Below are 21,580 nucleotides of genomic sequence, written 5' to 3'. Positions count from 1 at the left end.
CCTCTCCATTCTTAAGGAAATCATCCCTGAATGCTCACTGGAAGGACAGATCCTGAAGCTGCGGCTCCAATACTTTGGCCACCTCATGAGAAGACTCCCTGGAAAAGACCCTGATGGAGGGCACAAGAAGGGAACGACAGAGGACGAGATGGTTGGACAGTGTTCTCAAAGCTACCAACATGAGTTTGACCAAACTGCGGGAGGCAGTGGAAGACAGGAGTGCCTGGCGTGCTCTGGTCCATGGGGTCCCAAAGAGTCGGACATGACTAAACAACAACAACAAAGGCACTTGTTGTTTAAAAAAACTCAATCATAAAACCAACATTTACAGTTTCATTTGAGTTTTATGCCGAGTGTGGCCTTAGAGAAGATGAACGTAGGTATCAGTGCTGAAATTTTCTTGGAGAAACTCAAGATTTCAGTCACAAATGTACCTTTTGTGAAAGGCAACATTTTGTCTTGACCACAAAGTGTTCTTTGGAAGGGAAGGCACATGCAGGACACTGTTTTTCTTCCTTCTAACTGAGAAAGATAAATGTCTCTATTTGCAGGATAGTAATTTCTCATTTTGGGGACGCGGGTGGCGCTGTGGTCTAAACCACTGAGCCTAGAGCTTGCCAATCAGAAGGTCGGCGGGTTGAATCCCTGCAACGGGGTGAGCTCCCATTGCTTGATCCCAGCTCCTGCCCACCTAGCAGTTTGAAAGCACGTCAAAAGTGCAAGTACCACTCCGGCGGGTTTGTGTGCTGCTCTGGTTCGCCAGAAGCAGCTTAGTCATGCTGGCCACATGACCCGGAAGCTGTCTGCAGACAAACGCTGGCTCCCTCGGCCTATACAGCGAGACGAGCACCCAACCCCAGAGTCGTCCGTGACTGGACCTTTACCTTTAATTTGTCATTTATTGCACTAACTAGCATTTAAATGAAGGGGGGGTGGATTCTCAGCATCACAAATCTGTTAAAACACAGGTTTTGGATTTATGCAATCTTGTGGCCCCCTTCCTCTGTGCTACAGCATGTCGGTGGCTGGCTGTGAAGTAGCTGAGTTTGCAAAGTGTCCAGGGGCTCCGTAATGCAGACTCGAGGCGGCCTGCTCATTTCCTTTCGAGGCGGCTTCCGTGTTCCCTCCTGGTGGCTGGGCCCCCTTTTAATTAGGGGAAGGCTGTGGGTGTGCCGTTTGGATCTTCTGCCTCGGGGACCAACGTGTCCCGGCCCAGTCTCGCTACAGGCCTACATCGCAGAGAAAATGACTTGAAATGGCGGAGCAAATTAGAAAAAGGGAGCAGAAAGCCTTTCATGTGTCTGGCGGCCTGCGAGAAGCTGGGGGAGGACAGAGAAGGGGGGACATTTCGGTTCATTCTTGACGGGCATTGAATGCTCGGAGGTGGGGAGTTTCTTCTCTAAAGCGCGTGGGAGGCACCCGAGTATTAGGGAAGCGGAGGAATGAAATCCCCTCCCCCTCGCTCTCCTTCCCTTTCACAAGCACTGGCTGCCTTTGGGGCTGAGCCCGGGCGCCTTTCCTCCGCCACCTAATCCTAATTAAAAAGAAATTACATGCTGTATGGAACTTGAAATGGAGAAGCTAATCCCATTATGGGGCCTGAGAAGGCCGGGGGCTCCCGCCTGCGGCCGAGCTCATTGTGCGCGCCTCGGAGCAGCTTCCCGGGCCCCGCTAATCCGTCACGTGACGGCCGTGTCCGCCGGGGGGGCTGCACGCGAGTCGGCACAAAGAAAGCCGCTATTCAGCGCCGGCCCGGCCGGGAAAGGCCGCGTCTCGCCTTGGGCGGCCGGGGGGGCGGAGGGCGCGGCGCGGCTCCCAGGCCGGCTGTCAGGCAGGTTGCTGAGCTCCAGAGCGGCGCCAACAAAGAAGAGGCTTCTCGGGCGGCTCCCCCCGCGCCCGAATCGCGCCCGCCGAGGGAGGCCGCGGCTGGTCTTGCTCCGGCAGCCGAGCTCGCTTCGCTCGCGTGCCAGCACAGCGCCCCGGGCGGGGGGCGGAAGGCGGCTTCGTCGCGGCCGAGGACGGGAGAAGGGGCCGGCGGGGCGGCAAAGGAGGCGCCATCTCCGTCCAACTGGGGCGCACCTTTTCAGGCCAAGCAGAACTGGCTTGGTTAAGTCTTCATTGCGGGATAGCCATAGGGAGAAGGAAAGGAAAGGCCGAGCTAGTGACACACTTTATTATTCAATAATAATAATAATAATAATAATAATAATAATAATAATAATAATAATAATATCACCATCCGTACAGATTGCCACACTGAGGTTGCAGCCCTCCTCTGCACACTGAACGGAGCGGGACCGTGGTTGCTGGCATCTGCTCTGCTTGTCTGTCTTGCCCATGGGCATCTGTGGTCCTGCATGCTTATTTGAGAAGAAGGCCCGCTGAATACCGTGAGACTTGCTTCTGAGTAAGCTTGCATAGGATCAGGCGTCAACGTTATGCTACGCACCCACCCAGCCTAATCCTCAAAACAATGAAACCAGAAGGCTAGCACTTGCAAGCCAATCCGTTTAGATCCAGCTATTCTGACTTCAGAGGTAGTGGACCTGGCCTTCTGGAGTTCATCTTACTGCTATAAATTAGTTGTCTCAAATTACTTAATTTGCTTGCATATTGGAAGTTAGCATTGTATTTAAATTATTGACCATTTCTATACCACTTTAAATTTTTAAGAAAAAATATCAAAGCGGTTTACAACCTATCTTGAAGCATCAAATAAAACAGTTTAGAATAAAAAATGACTGAAGAAAGTCAAACATAATGTGTACATTGAAAGCAACATAATTAACAGGAAACTAAAATATTACCTTAAAGATTTCAAAACGAAACGTTACAAAGGCGGTCGACTACAGTATGCACATTTAATGCAGCAAAGTTAACAAAACAAAACAATTATCTTAAACATTTCAAAAGCAAACATTACCAAGGGAAGTAAAATATAAAATTGTTGCTTATTAAGCCATATCTAGTCCAGTTTCGCCCTTGAGCAGGACTAGTGGTGCAATCCCGCTTTGTATGAGAGGAAGTCCCAATGAACCCAGAGGTGCTGGCTTCTAAATAAGCATCCACTGAATCAGGCTGCAAATCTCTCCATCTGGCCAGAGACATCTGCATGTGGACAGTTAGAATCATAGAGTTGGAAGAGACCACAAGGGCCATTGTGTCCAACCCCCTGCCAAGCAGGAAACACCATCAGAGCACTCCTGACATATGGTTGTCAAGCCTCTGCTTAAAGACCTCCAAAGAAGGAGACTCCACCACACTCCTTGGCAGCAAATTCCACTGTCAAACAGCTCTTACTGTCAGGAAGTTCTTCCTAATGTTTAGGTGGAATCTTCTTTCTTGTAGTTTGGAACCATTGCTCCGTGTCCGCTTCTCTGGAGCAGCAGAAAACAACCTTTCTCCCTCCTCTATGTGACATCCTTTTATATATTTGAACATGGCTATCATATCACCCCCTTAACCTCCTCTTCTCCAGGCTAAACATGCCCAGCTTCCTTAGCCGTTCCTCATAAGGCATCGTTTCCAGGCCTTTGACCATTTTGGTTGCCCTCCTCTGGACACGTTCCAGTTTGTCAGTGTCCTTCTTGAACTGTGGTGCCCAGAACTGGACACAGTACTCCAGGTGAGGTCTGACCAGAGCAGAATACAGTGGCACTATTACTTCACTTGATCTAGATGCTATACTCCTATTGATGCAGCCCATAATTGCATTGGCTTTTTTAGCTGCCGCTTCACACTGTTGGCTCATGTCAAGTTTGTGGTCAACCAAGACTCCTAGATCCTTTTCACATGTACTGCTCTCAAGCCAGGTGTCACCCATCTTGTATTTGTGCCTCTCATTTTTTTTGCCCAAGTGCAATACTTTACATTTCTCCCTGTTAAAATTCATCTTGTTTGTTTTGGCCCAGTTCTCTAATCTGTCAAGGTCGTTTTGAAGTGTGATCCTGTCCTCTGGGGTGTTAGCCACCCCTCCCAGTTTGGTGTCATCTGCAAATTTGATCAGGATGCCCTTGAGTCCATCATCCAAGTTGATGTAGTTGTTCTGCATTGTGATGCTCATCCAGGTGTCTGGGGAATGCTGTTCCTGCAAATGCAATGCTCACCTCCCTCCATAACATTTATTTTATTATTTTATTTATTTATTTATTTATACTAGTTGCACAACACACAAGCAGCTAAATCTGGGCTGAAAGCAATGCTCTGGGTTGTAAAATATGCTGTGTGCCTTTAAGACAAGGGTGGAGTACCTTTGGCCCTCCAGATGTTGCTGAACTGCATCTCCCATCTGTTAGAGAGAGAGGTTTGGAATAGAGATTGTTTACTCTCTCACAACAGTTAGCCCAATGGTGATGGCTTCAATCACATTAAAACTTGGTTAGATTTACACCTGCCCTCATCCACTTTTAAACAAACATTTCCCATGAAAATACTTAGGCTAGAATAAATCAGAGACATTTAGCTTTGCAAATAAGTGAAGATTTTGTTACGGCTAAAAATTGGCCACTGTTTCTTTAATGCTAAAAGAACTAAGTCAGCATGAGTCAGTGGCCTACAATGACTCATGCAAGCTTTCACCTAATTGTACCTGTATATATAGAATGGTCAATGTTAGTGTTTGGTGTGGGTTGGTTGGAGAAAGCTGGTAGTGTTGATGTGTGTACAGTTGGTCATTTTGCAGATAAATACTTTTAAGAATAAATGCAGAAAATACTCTGCAAGGACACTCCTCTTGTGGACTCTTTTATGCCGACAAGGGTCTGAGGACCAGGCTGAGGAGACAAAGGAAGTCAGGACCTTTGCTTTTTTCAAACACTGATAGATTTTACTCAGCTCTAGAGTTTCAGGAGTTACAGCGAACAAGTCTCCATCTGTTGCCAGTAAAAGAAAAGGGTTCCAAATGACATAAAGAAAATAACTTGGTTTCATTGCAAAAATGGTGGGTTAGCAAAGATGCAGGCTGTAAAAAAAATCTTATTTTTGCCTTCACCCCTGGAGGTGCACACCATTGTCTCTCAAGACAGATGCCAACAATAGTTCACTTGGTTTCTCTTTTTCTGGGAGCCATTCCATATGGATCCTTGTTCTTTGAAGGAAGCAGGAGAGAGAAAAGGGGGAGCAAAGGCTGCTGGGAGCCTGCTAATCCACAAGAGCCAACTCACACACAGCCCCAGTTGATGGGCATTGCCATTCAAATGGTGGGCATTTGCCGTGTCTTGTGATCGATTCTATGGGGTGGGGCTCACCTGCCCCCACCCATATTTTGTTCACATTGCCACCCCTGAACCACACCCACTGGGAATCTGGGCTTTGGGCTCAAGTGTGAGTCACTTACTGCATTACAGCACCAGCATCCCAAGCCAGCATAGTAAAGGTTGATAGGATTTGTTTCTCCAGCCACATCTGGGGGAACAAAGGTCCCCACCCCGTTTTTAGGAGTTGCTTTGTAGCCAAAAATCAGTCTGATGAGGGTTTTTTAAAAGGCTATCCAACTCCATCCAAGGCTTTTGGCGTGATCCCACTTTGGGCAAAGCTGACTCCAAGTTTAAGGGTCCTTAGCATACTGTTCTCTGGTGAGACCGCCCACTCCTACCACCATGGAACCCCTAGTTGATAGACTGGCAGCACCACTCCTCCAAATGGTGCCAGGCATAGGGTTACCAGACATCCCCGTTTCCTGGGGACAGTCCCTGGATTTATGAATAAGTCCCTGGACAAATTCCATCCCCGGAATGTCCCTGGATTTCATCTAATGTCCCCGGGAAACGCAGCAGCGGCAGTCTCAGCAGTCCAGAGCAGTTGGCTCTTGCTGGCTTCCGGAGCTGCTCGGAAGTCCCCATATGATGGTGGTGCAGGGGCTCTAAGATGCAGCTTCCGGGCTGCCTCCACCTTCCCTGACCCCAGCAACTAAGCTGTGAAGGGAGGCTTAATGCTGTCTCTCGGAGCAGCCTCAAAACCCCTACTTCTGTGCAAGCAGGAGCGGGCAGGGGTCTCTCAGTTGTGAAGGGAGGCTTCACGCTGCCTATCAGAGCTTGCATGCAAGCAGGAGTGGGCAGGGATCTCTCAGTTAGGCAACGGGAAGCCTCCCTTCCCAGCTGAGGGATCCCCGCCCCCTCCTGCTTGCATGCAAGTAGGAATGGGATTGGGGCTGCTCCGATGGGAAGGGAGGCATCGTGCTGCCTGAGAGATCCCTGCCCCCTCCTCTTGCACACAAGTAGGAGTTGGGATGGGACTGCTCCGAAAGGCAGTGTAAACCCTGCCCTCACCTGCTTGCACGCAAGTAGGAATGGGATTGGGGGCCACTCTTGGCCCTCCTTCTCCTTCCATGCCTGACCCACCGCACACCACTTCCCCACCACCACCAAAGAACCAACAACTCAGGGGCTGCCCAGGCTCATGAAGAAAGGAGATAGAAGCCTCAGAGGAAGGGGAAACATGACGGTTGAGGTCAAGGCAGCTGCCGCCCCTCTGCCACTGCCATCACTGCAGCATCAACATCCTGAACGTGTATTATTTATTTATTTATTTATTTATTTATTTATTTATTTATTTAAAGTGTCCCCAGATTCATTGAAAAAAATCTGGTAACCTTAGCCAGGCAGCCACCATTTTAATTTCCCACAATGCCCCCAAAGCAGCTCTACAATGGAGAAAATTTAAATGGTGACTTCCTGGCACCAGCACAGAGCTGTATGGGACAATGTAAAGGGTGGGGGGGGGGTCTGATAAATGTTTGGTGTGGACCTGTCCGGACTCTGGGGCCTGCTTGAAGATGCCATGTGGTGATGTCATGCCTGACACATAGTAAGAGGTGGAAATCTAGAACAACTCAACTGGTCCGCAAAACTGTAGAAGCAAGAGCTTTACAATAACGTCAACTTTGCATATTGGGGGACTAATATCAATGAAACATTCCTCAATCCTTTTAAGAGGCACATTTGTGGGCAGAAGCGAAAATGTTCACTGTAAAATATGTGGGGTGAGCCATTACATATACTGTATCTGGTTTCAAACACCTCATATACCAAACTATACCTTTTGCAACTCTTGCTTAATTTACCAAAATAAGGAGTTAACTGTCCAATTAAAAAGCTAAAGAGTGATAGAGCACACGAACCTTTAGCTGAGGTGATGGAGAGCTGTAGAAATGTGGTATAATAGTGGAGCATTGCAACTAAGAAAGATCCCTGCAGTACCCACAGATGGGCTGGAATGAGACAGGATAGTATTGGCCAAGCAGTGTCAACAGTCCTAAGAACACAAAAAGAGTTTTGTGAAATTTGAGCACCTTATTTCCAACAGTGGCCAGAGATGCCTCTGAAGCCCACAAGTGTCATGAGCCAGGAGTCGGCTTCACCTGTTGAACAGCAGCCTGAAGGGGGAGAAGGCAGAGTAGCTCCACGTGCAGTCTTCAAAGACATAGAGGAGATGGCGCTGATGAAAACCAGCTGGCTTTAGTTGCCTTAAGGTGGGCTTCCAGCAGCAGCCAGATGCTTGTAACAACACTTGTAGTTCCTGGCCCTACGTTGCTGCTTCCTGCTTGTCTTGACCCTTGACCCCATGCATGGCAACCCGATCCTATGGATCTCACTTTGGATGATGACTCTGCCTGTAGGCAAGTATACCTCAAAAGACTCTTCTGGTTGGCTGGCCTCCCACGCCACTGAGCTCTGCACGTTGTTGCTCAGCAACAAAACTACGACAGTAAGCAGGGTATGAAGGTAACAACCGTCCCCTGTTGTTTCTCACCTGGCAGCTGGTGTCCAGAAGTACACTGCCTCTGAGGACGGATGTCCCATTTGTCTATCGCATCATGGCAAATTGACATTGACAGACCTATCCAACTACTTCATCTAAGTCAGTGATCATTGCTACGTTATGTGCCGGGACATTCCATTCAGGCATTGCTTGAATAAGGATTTTCTTTTCTGTGTCCTACAGCTACTGCCAATCAGTTTCATTGGGCATTATGAGGGAAAGAAACATTTGTCCTTTTCCACTTTCTCCATACTATTCAGAGTATTATATAAAGAGGTGACTTTCCCACTTAATCATTTTTCTTTTAAATTAGGTATAGGGAACTTGTGGTATTGTTGAAATTAGAGCCAGACAGCATGGCCAATGGTGAGGGATGCTTGGAGTCAGTGCTTTTTTTTCTTAAAAAATGTTTAGGGGTACTCTCATTTTGACTCAAGAAAATCACCATTTTATAGTTTAAATCGGGGAAAATAAAGGCAGTAAATGGACAAAAGTACAAAGATTCACAAAATGTTTAAGGGTATGTGTACCCCTGCATCCCCCCAGAAAAAAGCATTGGTCGGAGTCATAGCCCAGCAACATCTGGAGGAGCACAAGTTCCCACCCCTGTTCTAAATTAAAACAAATCAAACAGTTTTGCTTGGTAATGGACCACCCCATCATACCCTGGGGCAATGGTGGTGCTGCAATCCAGTATGCGAGAGATTGAGGAGTCACATACAACAAGGCACATTTTTGCTAGTTTAGGGATTAACAATCACAGAGTTGTATTGCTACCATAAAAATGTAATTGGTAGAGAGGACACTGTGTGATGTCATTTCCCATCTTCTCCTCTCCCTCTTTCTCTTCCTTAAACCAGTGATGGGGCAGACATGCATTTTGCCTACTCCAGCTCAGGCATCTGCCTGAGACTGTTAATACCAGGGATTGGCAAGGTTTACCTCGCCTGGGCCAGTTCACTCCAGCGGAGACCGCTCCATGGCCTGGATTGCATGCATGTGTGAGCACATGGGCCTGCGATTTCCAGCGTCTGCACAGATGTGATTTCCAGCGCCATGGAAGTGAGTCCCCACGTCGCACCAGTTTAGCGCAGCATGCGGGGACTCGCCGAGCAGGCGGCTGAGTTTGGGGGTGGCTCGTGAGCTAGTTAAACAACCCCTGTGGGCCGCTTGTGGCCCATGGGCCTTAGGTTGCCGACCCCTGATTTATATAAGTATATAAGTATTCACCTGCAAAGTTCTTTACTGCTGCTGTAGCTGAGAACCAATGCAAGACTAGGAGTAAGTAAATTATATTTTTTTAATTTACTTCCCAGTCTTTCTTAAGCTGAGTAAGAAAAGAAGGAGCCAGCTTGCTTTGCAATAGGACTCGTTCAAAAGAAGACTTTACAGCCTAATTCCTACACTTCAATTTGCTGCTAAGGATGGGACTTGAAACTATGTTTAACCTGGAGATGGATGCCTGGAGATATAAATTGCAATTAATATATCCTCCCCTACCTATTAAAACTCATTTCGCAGAGCAGATAGTGTAGTCCCATCATGTCTTCACCCATAAGGAAAGAAACCAACCTAGTGATGTAATGAGGGAGCTGCAGCCCAAGAAAGGAAAGGAGGTGGTAAGGGAACACCGAGCTACTTTATTATTATTATTATTATTATTATTATTATTATTATTATTATTTATATTACATCACCAGGTTGGTTTCTTTCCTTATGGGTGAAGACATGATGGGACTACACTATCTGCTCTGCGAAATGAGTTTTAATAGGTAGGAGAGGATATATATATATATATATATATATATATATATATATATATATATATGCAGGTTTTGGTGTCCTCGGGTGTCTTCCCGTGTAAAAGTTGGGGTGTCTAGACGACGTTTCGACGAGGTCTCACTCGTCATCTTCAGGCTGGTGCTTTCGGCTTCTTGTTACTGGAACAGAGCAGGATCTCAGTGTTTGAGTTCCTATAAATACTGTTGAGGGGGTGTGGTGTATAGCCTCCAATGTTCTGGGCAGAGAGGAAGTTCCCAGGCTAGTGTGCCTTTTCTTCTTTTGTTCCTTAATTACTTGAGGGATATCTTGAGTGATTTCTTGAGTGATATCCTGAGTACCACTTAGGTGGGTCATTAGGTGTGGATTAGTTGCTAAAGTCTTTGTGTCTTGACCTCTTGAACTTTGTGAAGAGTTTTTCTGAGAAGATGGCTGTACTGCACTTAGTTGTGCTCTGGCTTGGCTTCGTGTATAGGGGCGAGCTGTGGTTTTGTGGCCTGTGTCAGCCAGATCTGTGTAGGGATTGCAGGGGGGTGCAGCATCCGGAGGTGCCACCATGGTTTGGCTACTGGATGGTGTCTGTAATTTATCTGTGGAGAGGGTCTGGGTGATGTCACCTCCGGATGGTGGCACCTCCGGATGCTGCACCCCCCTGCAATCCCTACACAGATCTGGCTGACACAATGGTAGAGTTCGAAGGGATCCCGAGGGTCATGCAGTCCAACCCCCTGAAATGCAGGAATCTCAAGGATGGCAGCCATAAGAGGTGGCCATCTGACCTCTGCCGTTCCGCTGCCTTTCCGATCGACCCACAAACGTGACCAGAACAAGTGCGATTCAGAGGAGAGAAAGAGAGAATCCCTGGACCGTTTTCTACGCGGATCCGTTGCGGCGGGGTTTGTGGCTCTCGCGGATCGAGTGCATCGGTGAGATCGTGGAGCTGGCGGTGGCTGGCTTCCCCGGAGCAGATGGCTTAGCCCTCCACCCCCACCCGCATGCCTCTCTCTCACTCACACTGGCCGGCCTCGTCCCTCCATCCCAGTTCCCTTCAGGTTCGTTCCAGGTTTCAGCGTCATGCTGTTATTTTGTTCTCCTGGAACGAGACTAGTTTGGCTTCCCAGAGCGAGGACAAAAAGCAAATCCCTTCAACAGGCAAAGCAGATCACAAGGGGGGCCGATTGTAGAGGGAGAGACGGGGGGGTCAAAAGTATACCCCCCCCCCCGATTCGAGCCGGCCATTGTGTTGCCTTCAGCGCCCACCCTCGCCCCGGTCAAAGAGCTATGGCAGTGATGGGCGATGAATGGAGCCGGACAAGAACGGCTCCATGTGGCGCCCCGCTCATTATATTCAATTTAGCCGACACTCCAGGCGGGGCTGGGGGGGTTCAATCTCCCTCTCCCGCCCTCTCTTCTTTTGCCCTTTTCGCTTGTCATCGGGAAGTAATACAGACATTGGTGGCTCCGACGAGGGCTTCACGAGCCATTTATACAGTGTCATCTTGGAAACCTTTCGAAAGCTCCCCCTGTTTAGTCGAAATCCGATTTGGAGCTCAGCCCCAGTTCCCCTGCCCCTAGTTTCGCAGCCCTACTGGCCAAAAGCTTAAGATTTGGATCACTCTCTCTTCCGTCCCCGCGCGCCCCACCCCGCCGTCTGCTTACTGCACAAAAACGCCATCCTAGGGCGAGCTCGTGGGAAGAGCAACGCAGGTTTCTCTCTTACAAGAGGCTTATTTCTCCTGTTTTGTTCTGGGGGTTTCTGTGTGGGAATGAGAATGGGGCGCAAAGGGGAGCTCCTTGGCCATAGAGGCAGTCCTGTCCCCCCAAATATCATCCTGGGCTGAAAGCCCAGCCCTGCCGGGCTTCAAACGGGGGCGAGACTTCTTCGCCTGTGCGCGGCGGCCGAAGGGATACGCATTTGGAATGAACTGGATCGGACTTGTCTTAAGACACCAGTTTCTGCCCCGCCTTAGGAGGAGACGCTGGGAGCCCTTCAGTTCGGCTCTAGCCCAAAGCCATGATCCCGCTCACTGCCCCCCAGGGAAGAAAAATACGCCCTAGAGCCGAAGGACACAAGGTCAAGGCTCCCTCGAGCGCCTTTTTTCTCCTGCGTCTCCCCAGTCCCGGCACATATAATATATGTGCATGTTGCGATGTGAGATGGTCGGGGAGGCGTCTGGGGAGGTAAGGGAGCCCACCATTGGCTGATCCGCTACGCAAATTTGCATACCCGCGTCTATTAGAGACCCTTCGGAGGGGCCGCGCCGGCTTAGAAGCGGGATAGAGCGAGGCAGCTGCAGCGCGGAGCCCAGCAAGCAGGTAGCCGAACCCCGGCCGCGCATGGAGCCAGTCTAGAGAGCACCCACGCCGAGCTAGGGAAGAACTCGCGAGTAGCCGCTGGCCTGTTGGCCCCTCGTTCTCGCCCCCTCGCACCCAGTGGCCCCTTCCTTCTCTCTGATCGGCGCGCAAGGCAGTGTGCCAGAGCCATGAATGTGCGCAAGAACGGGCGCTGCCCTGGCAACCTTTGCCGCCCTGGGGGTCTGCTTTGCCTAGGCTGGCTGCTCTCTTCTGCCCTCGGCAAGACGATCCGATACCACACCTATGAGGAAGACCCTCCCGGCACAGTGATCGGCACTTTGGCCGACGAGCTGCCCCTGAAGGGCCCGGGAGGAGGCGGCGGAGAGCGCAGTTTCCGCCTGGTGAAGGCGCCGGGCAACAGCTCGCTGGTGCAGGTTCGCGAGCGGGACGGGCAGCTGAGCCTGGGCACAGAGCGGCTGGACCGCGAGGCGCTGTGCGGGCAGTCGGAGGAGCCGTGCGTGCTGGCCTTCGACGTGGTGAGTCTGGGCTGGCCGCGCAGCGGCAGCGGCGGGGGCTCGCCTCCTTCGCCTTACCGCCTGGTGCACGTGGAGCTGGAGGTGCGGGACATCAACGACCACGCGCCCCGCTTCCCGCAGCCGCTCATCGCCCTGGAGGTGTCGGAGAGCGCCGCGCCAGGCACTCGCCTGCCGCTGGACCTGGCGCACGACTTGGATGTGGGCTCCAACGGCATCCAGAGCTTCGCCGTCTCGCCCAACAGCCACTTTGGCCTGGAGGCGCAGAGCCGCGCAGATGGGCTCAAGTGCGCCGAGCTGGTGCTGCTGACCGAGCTGGACCGCGAGGCGCAGGCCACCTACCGCCTGGAGCTAGTGGCCAAGGACGGCGGCAGCCCGGCGCGCTCGGGCACGGCCACGGTCAGCGTGCGAGTGCTGGACGCCAATGACAACGCTCCCGCCTTCCCACATGGCGCCCTGCTGACCGTTGAGCTGCCCGAGGACGCGCCATCCGGAGCGCTGCTCCTCGACCTGGACGCCTCGGACCCGGACGAGGGCGCCAACGGGCAGCTGCTCTACGCCTGGGGCAGCCAGGTGCCCGCCGAGGCGCGGAACCTCTTTGCTCTCGACCCGCTCTCGGGGCGCCTCAGCCTTCGCGCTGCCGTCGACTATGAGCTCCAGCGCGCCTACGAGCTGGACGTGCAGGCCAGCGACCGCGGCGCTAGCCCGCTGGCGGCCAGCTGCAAGGTGGTGGTGCGCCTCCTTGACGTCAACGACAACGCGCCCGCCGTGGCCATCAGCGCCCTCAGCGCCGGCAGTGGCGGGGCGGGCGCGGGGTCCGAGCCGGGACCGCTCGTCGAGGGGGGCGCGTCCCCCGAGGGCGCCGCTGCCGCCTGGACGGTGGCCTACGTGAGCGAGGCGGCGCCGGCCGAGAGCCTGGTGGCGCTGGTCAGCACCTCGGACAGCGACGCGGGGGCCAATGGCCAGGTGCGCTGCGCCCTGCTGGCCGCGCCGCACGAGCCCTTCGCCCTGCAGCGCGCCTACGACGCCAGCTACGTGGTGCTCACCACCGGCGCCCTGGACCGTGAGCGCGTGCCCGAGTACAACCTCACGGTTGTGGCCGAGGACCTGGGCTCGCCGCCGGCCAAGACCGTGCACCGTCTCACCGTGCGCTTGGCCGACGAGAACGACAACGCGCCTCGCTTCGCCAAGGCGCGCTACGAGGTGGCGGTGCTGGAGAACAACCCGCCTGGCGCCTACCTCGCCACCGTCCTCGCCGCCGACCCGGACCAAGGAGCCAACGGGAAGGTCACCTATCGCCTGATGGACAGCCAAGTAATGGGCGCCTCCATTTCCACCTATGTTTCGGTGGATCCGGCGACGGGGGCCATCTACGCATTGCGCACTTTCAACTACGAAATCCTCAAGCAGCTGGAGCTGACCGTCCAAGCCACGGATGGCGGCTCCCCTCAGCTCTCCAGCGCAGCCTTGGTGAAGGTGCGGGTAGTAGACCAGAACGACAATGCGCCTGTCATTACTCACCCAGCACTCATCAACGGCTCCCTTGAGATCGGGGTGTCCAGAAAAGCTGCCCACGACTCGGTGGTGGCCAACATCAAAGCCAGAGATGCTGATGAGGGAGTCAACGCTGAGCTGAGCTTTTCCTTCCTAGAAGATCCGCAGCAACAGCAGCCACCAGCCCTGGACCTCTTTGCCATCAACAAGAAAACAGGAGACGTTGTGCTCACCGGGAGCTTCTCAGAAGAACAGATGGGCCAAGTCTACCAGCTGCTCCTCACCGTGGCCGACAATGGACGGCCTCCCCTCTCCACTACCGTCCCTATCAGTTTCCAGGTGACTGCTGCGTTGCTCCCCGCAAGCAGCCAGGATTCCAAGGCCAAGCCCAACACTGGGGAAGGGAAAGCTGTGCAGTGGGACATCCCCTTGATTGTCATCATCGTCCTTGCTGGGAGCTGCACTTTGCTGCTGGTGGCCATCATCACTATCGCCACCACTTGCCACAGGCGCAAGAAGGAGAAGAAGGGAGTCCTGGAGGAGCCGCTGGACAGCTCTCACCTGGAGAAGGGGCAGCAGGAAGGCAAGGGCGGTGGCCTGATCTCCTCCAGCCCTGGCACCCGAGGCAATGGCTTCGAAGTTCATTCCTTCCCCAGCAAATCTTCCTTTGCTAGCCCGGAGCCCTCCCCAGCCAGCGAAGACATCCCGGCTTTAGAAAACATCAGAGAGACCGCCAGTCTCTACGACAGCCAGAGCAGACTCCGGGGGGCGAATGCAGAGGTAGCATTTCCCATGGTCTTGATTCCCTTTCCCCCCTGGGAGAGGCACCTTGCTTCTTGCACCTTAGCTTATTATCCCCCCCCCCCTTTAGCTTATTCTTGAATGTTTTGGGATTTTTACATCCAGTTCCCAAAGTAATTTTTTTAAAAAATATTTTATTAGTTGAATATAAGAACAACATATAATCAGATACAAGCAATCAAATACAGTTTTCCCCTAACCCCCCAAAAAACAGCCCCAACTATGTCCAGATAATTACATTAGTAATATAGTCAAATAAAAAAATATTTCTACAGTTGCTGGTTTAAAAAATATCATTCCACATGATCCCATGTGTCTTAGGTGGTTTAAATGCATGTTCTTTCTTTGATGCATATGTAATAAAGGAGGACCACATTATGTAAAAGTTATGTAGTGTCTCACATTGTTAAAGTAATTAAGCAGGGATGTTTGCATTTAAAGTTATTTACAGCCAGTCTACACATCAGTTAAACCAGGCATCCCCAACCTTCGGCCCTCCAGATGTTTTGGACTATAATTCCCATCATTCCTGACCACTGGTCCTGTTAGTGAGGGATCATGGGAGTTGTGGGCCAAAACATCTGGAGGGCCGCAGGTTGGGGATGCCTGAGTTTAACAAAAGTTCTTGATTTGTAGCCTAGCTTGAGTCTAGGTGATTCCAATTCACAGGGATGTGGTCCAAGCTGCTAGTTAGACTGCTTTTATTAACACTGCTGTTCCTTATAACATTTTTCTCCTTTTCTTCCCCTCGCCCCCCCCCAAATCCTTCACATATGCCCTTCCACCTTCTTCCAGTCTTATGCCTCTACCCCTAGTTACAGCAAAGAGCCAGTCCCACCTGTGGCCATCTGGAAGGGTCATTCTTTCAACACCATATCAGGCAGAGAAGCAGAGAAGTTCAGCGGCAAAGACAGTGGTAAAGGCGATAGTGATTTCAACGACAGTGATTCTGACATCAGTGGGGATGCTCTTAAAAAGGACCTCATCACACACATGCAGAATGGTAAGGATGCCTTAAACTTTGGCACTTTCCCCTCAGAATGCCACAGAACTTGGAAACTGTTGCCCCAGAAACATTGAAAGAAACCCAGCACCAAAAGACCTGGTCACCATTCTATTGTTTTTGGAAACCCTCCTCAATTTTAATGAGTCTGGGAATAGGCTGTTAATTACAGCAAGAGCTATAGATTTCAATCAATCTCACAACTAGGGAAAATATAGCAGCCAGGGTGGCTGACAGTTTGGGGCGCATCCACATCACCCGAAGCCAAAGGACCAGGTTCTGTCTGGCTATTTCTTATCCTGCCATTTCTCCAAGCAGCTCAGAATGCTTATCCTTTGGATCCTTCTTGGCACAACATTCTGAGTTGTGCTGGCTTGTATTGTGGCTTGTCATTTTAAGGGGAGGGTGCATGCAGGTCCCACCCGCCAGCATCTCCAGCTAGGGCTGGGAAGGAGCCCTGTTTGAAACTTCCACAGGCTGCTTAGCTAGGTGAAACAAAGATCTGACTTGGTGTATGGCAGCTTCCTATGATGCAATTTTGATGGTAGCTGTATGAGGATCTTTTTGTCCTTCATGTTAGTTTCATGAAATGATTCTTCCCCTTTCCATCTTTCCTCTCACTGAGAATGGCACTGATACAATGGTCTCCTAGGTGCTGCCCTAACAGTCCTCTGCTTGCTACGTGTCCATGTTCTCAAGTTTGTTTTTCCCCTTGCATTTCTAGGGTTGTGGGCTTGTACTGCTGAATGCAAGATCCTGGGCCACTCAGATCGATGTTGGAGCCCTTCCTGTGGCCAAGCCAATCCTCACTCATCCCCCCACCCAAAGACCCAGCTGTCCACCTTCTGCAAAAGCACCTCACTGCCCAGGGATTCCCTTCGCCGAGATAACTATTATCAGGCACAACTGCCCAAGACAGTGGGGCTGCAGAGTGTCTATGAGAAAGTCTTGCATAGGGATTATGACAGAGCTATTACCTTGCTGTCGCCTCCTCATCAGGGGAGGCTGCCAGACCTCCAAGAGATCTCAGTACCCTTATACCAAGCACCCTCCACTCGATATTTAGGCCCTCCACCTGAGACCAGTCAGAAGGTTTAACTACTAATGAGTACTTAACTTGAGCTGAGGTTCATGAGTGTCAGGCCACAGGAGCCGTGTAAGAAGCTGGTGTCAGGCCACAGAACATGAATTTCCAGAACCACGCGTTTGCTGGAGATGTTTATCTCTCTGTGTTATCTGCAGGCTGGCTGAAGAGGACAATGACTCCGAGCATGTGCAAAGTCTCTTTCTCACTGCTTTGTGATCACAGCCAGCCCCGACAAGCTTCCAAGAAGTCTTTGTATTTTAGCACCTCTTTAAACACACACACACACAAAACCACACCCCTCTACCTGTGCCCTCCCTTGCATCTTATCCCCAAAGCATGTACCTACATAAATGCACACTGTTTGATTTCCCCCAAGAGTTCTTAAATTATTGACTCGGTTCAGTGAAGTATGTAGGAATAAGCAAAATGTGCCTTAAACACTAAGATATATGTTATAAATGAAGTTGTTGGGAAAGATTTCCAATTACATTGGTACTGTTTGATATTTGCAAACAAAAAACTCTTTGTGGTTAATGTAATTTTTATGAAATGTGCAGTATTTAATTTTATTTGTCCTATATTGACCTTTTGTTTCACCCATGGCCTGCCTTTTCATAGTGTTTTTTAAAAAACCTGTATATGATGCAATGTAATGTTTGTACATAAGGAAATTTCACTCTATTTTTATATAATAAAACCTTGGGGAAGGAGAATCTGAATTTCTTGCCAAAGGAACGGTCTGAAAGACATGTGCAGAAGAAAAAAAAACCCTGAATTATTTAGGAGTCACATAAAGGAACTGTCACAGTTTAATGCTAAGTTAGTTAAGCAACTACTTGTATTGGAAAGACTGCCTTGCAAAGTATGAATTGTGTTTCTGGAGTCCATGGTCAGTTTCAAACTAAATGTGGTTTAATTATTCTGTGTCACTTATATAAACACTAATAAAGACTTGTTATGAGTTTCAGGGGCTCAGATGCTGCATTTGATTATCACAGTTACAAATTTACAGGCCTTTCCAAGTCAGGTAATAGACCATTTTTGCATAAGAACAGGGAGTCATAGAACTATCTTAAAATAGCTAGCATCCAAATTTACTCCCATACCACCTAATTTCAGATTTTTCTGAGGGCTGTTTCATCTAAGAACCTTAGAAGAGCTCGTGGATCCGGCCCCTGGTGTATCTGGGCCACCTTCTGTTCTCACAGTGGCCAGCCAAATGCCTGTGGGAAACCCAGGCCAGAGCCCTTTTCCCTCCTGTGTTTTCCAGCAACTGATATTCAGAAACGTTTGCTGCCTCCAGCTGTAGAGGCAGAGCAAGCCTTTGACCAGCATGACCAGCAGCCCATGAGAGTCCTTGCCTTCATTAATGTCTCTAATTCTCTTTGAAAGCCATCTAGCTTGGTGGCCTTTGCTGCCTCCCATGGAAGGGAGTTCCACAGTTTAACAATGTGCTGCATAAAGAAGTTCTTTCTTTCATCTCTCCTGAATGGTCCAACACTGGCATCATCAGATGCCTGCAACTTCCAGTGTTATGTTAGACAAAGAAAAACTTCTCTCTCCAGTTTCTTCATCCCATACATAATTTTTTACACTTCTATAACGTCTCCTCTTACTCCCCTTTTCTCTAAACTGAAAAGCCCCAAACACGGAAACCTTTCTTCACAGGGGAGTCACTCCATCCCCACAATTGTTTTGGTTGCCCTTTTCTGAACCTTTTCCAACTCTTCAATGTGACCAGAACACGGTGAGGTGCAGTCACACTATAGATTTATATACTGTAATGACATTATGATAATGTAGTTTATTTTCAATTTTTTTCCTATTGATCCCTAGCATGAAATTTGAGCATATATGTGAAATGGATAATTTTTTTGCCCCAACATGTATCATTTTACAATTGTTTATATTGAAATGCATTTGCTGTTTTACTGCCCATTCACTCAGTTTGGAGAGGCCTTTGGAGCTCTTCAGTCTCTCTTTTTTTTAACCACCCTAAACTGGTATCACGTGGCACTTCACTACTCACTGCTAGCTCTACATTGCTTATGAGCAACTTACAAAGCACAGATCCTTGGGGGACTCCATTTTCTACACCTCTCTCTTTGGAGAAACTTGTCAGTTAATTCCTACTGCTTGCTTCCTGCAACTTAACCAATTCCTGATCCACAGCATCTAGCCTCCCTTTCCAATTACCCACCTCCCATGATTACCCAGCATCCTTCTACCACTATCACCATAACCACATTCTGTCCTGACCTCACCTGAAGACTCCTCACATCACCCTGTTAATTCTCTATCTCCTGCTTCTACCTTCACAGCCCTTCTACAACTCTTGTTTCCACTCCTTTCTACATTCTGCTCCATTCACGCCACATTGTTTTTGTGAGATAACCAGGCTCATATAACCAAAATGCTTAACTCTAATTAATGCATGAAAGGTAACCCCACAGAGTAGGCTGTCCTGCTAGGCTTAGCTAGGTCACTTCCCCTCACCTTGGGAGGAATTTTCACTTCTTTGGAACTAAACTAAATTTTATTGCCTGTGCAACCTTTCTGGCTGATGTGTGGAAAAGCACATGAACTTGACCATTGGAGAGTTTATAAGAAAACCCTTTTTTACTTACCAAATGTGTGGTTTTTTCCTTTGTTGGGGGAAGAAGGGACTATTTTGGAACTCACCACATTCATGCCTCCTCCTCTCTCCTCTCTTGCTACACTTTCCTTTTGCGCACCCCTATGGTGACATCCTGTATCCCCCTACCACACATTGCAGCTACTAAGCATCCTTTCCATCTTCTGCCCGGCTAGAACACCACCATTCACTCCTATTATTCTGCCCCTTTCACCTTCAACCCCCGTTTCCCTGCCTCCTATTTTGCAACTGCCTTTGCACCCCATTAGGTGCATTGGATGGGGTGGGGGGACTTCACTGCACTCTCGGGTGGTAGAGTGAACACATCCTAAGTAACCTATTTGATGCTTGCACCTGCCACATGGGTTACAACCTAGGCATATCTAGCTGAAGCTCATCTGTCAACTACAGCTGAACTAGGAACTTTATTTTTTGCTTTGTCTATCTACTGCTATTGGGGTGATTTAAATTTTGCTAGGGAGCAAGTTTCCTAGGCCAGATTTCTGTGGTTACATTTCTTGGGAACTAGATAATCTCTGAGCATCCAGCATCATTTACAGCCTTTGAGTAACGGGAAGGATAATGGGAGGGTATTCAAATAAGTTCCGCCACCTTCAAATATTCACCACAGCTTCAGTTTTGCTCTGAATAAAAATGCTGTTTGAGGCAATCAGAGTAGAAGAGTAAGAAGTGGCTCAGAAGGAGGAGCCGCTCTTGTACTCTGACCAAGAATCTGTATGGTAACAGCTGGAGAGGACTAGGCAAAATCAGGCCGCATGGCTAGTCTCTGGTGGAGATTATGCCCTAAGAAACAGTTAAATAGCACAGTTTCTACAGCAAAGTCTGAAACCTTTTCCTGCCATAAGGAAAATGAAACAGTGGCTTTAACTGCTAATGTTTCCCCCCATCAGGAAAAAGAAGAAATATGTGCTAGGGGGACTTATTGCCCTGGGAGCTGAACTGGAAATGGAGCAGATGGCCACAGACATAACACAAGAGGGCAAGGACCGACTATGGCTATTGTTGTTGTTGTTTAGTCGTTTAGTCGTGTCCGACTCTTCGTGACCCCATGGACCAGAGAACGCCAGGCACCTCTGTCCTCTACTGCCTCCCGCAGTTTGGTCAAACTCATGCTGGTAGCCTCGAAAACACTATCCAACCATCTCGTCCTGTCGCCCCCTTCTCCTTGTGCCCTCCATCTTTCCCAACATCAGGGTCTTCTCCAGGGAGTCTTCTCTTCTCATGAGGTGGCCAAAGTACTGGAGCCTCAGCTTCACAATCTGTCCTTCCAGTGAGCACTCAGGGTTGATTTCTTTCAGTATGGAGAGGTTTGATCTTCTTGCAGTCCATGGGACTCTCAAGAGTCTCCTCCAGCACCATAATTCAAAAGCATCAATTCTTCGGCGATCAGCCTTCTTTATGGTCCAGCTCTCACTTCCATACATCACTACTGGGAAAACCATAGCTTTAACTATACGAACCTTTGTTGGCAAGGTGATGTCTCTACTTCTCAAGATGCTGTCTAGGCCTGTCATTGCCCTTCTCCCAAGAAGCAGGCGTCTTTTAATTTCGTGGCTGCTGTCACCATCTGCAGTGATCACTGAGCCCAAGAAAGTAAAATCTCTCACTACCTCCATTTCTTCCCCTTCTATTTGCCAGGAGGTGATGGGACCAGTGGCCATGATCTTCGTTTTTTTGATGTTGAGCTTCAGACCATATTTTGCGCTCTCCTCTTTCACCCTCATTAAAAGGTTCTTTAATTCCTCCTCACTTTCTGCCATCAAGGTTGTGTCATCTGCATATCTGAGGTTATTGATATTTCTTCCGGCAATCTTAATTCCGGCTTGGGATTCATCCAGCCCAGCCTTTCGCATGATGAATTCTGCATCTAAGTTAAATAAGCAGGGAGACAAAATACAGCCTTGTCGTACTCCTTTCCCAATTTTGAACCAATCAGTTGTTCTATATCCAGTTCTAACTGTAGCTTCTTGTCCCACATAGAGATTTCTCAGGAGACAGATGAGGTGATCTGGCACTCCCATTTCTTTAAGAACTTGCCATAGTTTGCCGTGGTCGACACAGTCAAAGGCTTTTGCATAGTCAATGAAGCAGAAGTAGATGTCTTTCTTGAACTCTCTAGCTTTCTCCATAATCCAGCGCATGTTTGCAATTTGGTCTCTGGTTCCTCTGCCTCT

General features: G+C 49.5%; 1 protein-coding gene across 1 annotated transcript; it reads left to right on the top strand.

The window, feature by feature from the left end:
- Positions 1–11,184: 11,184 nt before the first annotated feature.
- Positions 11,185–17,717, top strand: PCDH8 (protocadherin 8). Its single transcript, XM_081919209.1, has 3 exons — positions 11,185–14,639; positions 15,456–15,663; positions 16,388–17,717. Exons 1-3 carry the CDS (start codon positions 12,021–12,023, stop codon positions 16,759–16,761), a joined length of 3,201 nt encoding a protein of 1,066 aa, XP_081775335.1. The 5' UTR covers positions 11,185–12,020; the 3' UTR covers positions 16,762–17,717.
- The last annotated feature ends 3,863 nt before the right edge of the window (positions 17,718–21,580 follow it).

This window comes from Podarcis melisellensis (assembly GCF_964234715.1).
Source record: "Podarcis melisellensis genome assembly, chromosome: 7".
Classification (NCBI taxonomy): Eukaryota; Metazoa; Chordata; class Lepidosauria; order Squamata; family Lacertidae; genus Podarcis; species Podarcis melisellensis.
The sequence above is the reverse complement of the archived record's forward strand: the minus strand, read 5'-3'. Positions and strand labels throughout refer to the sequence as shown.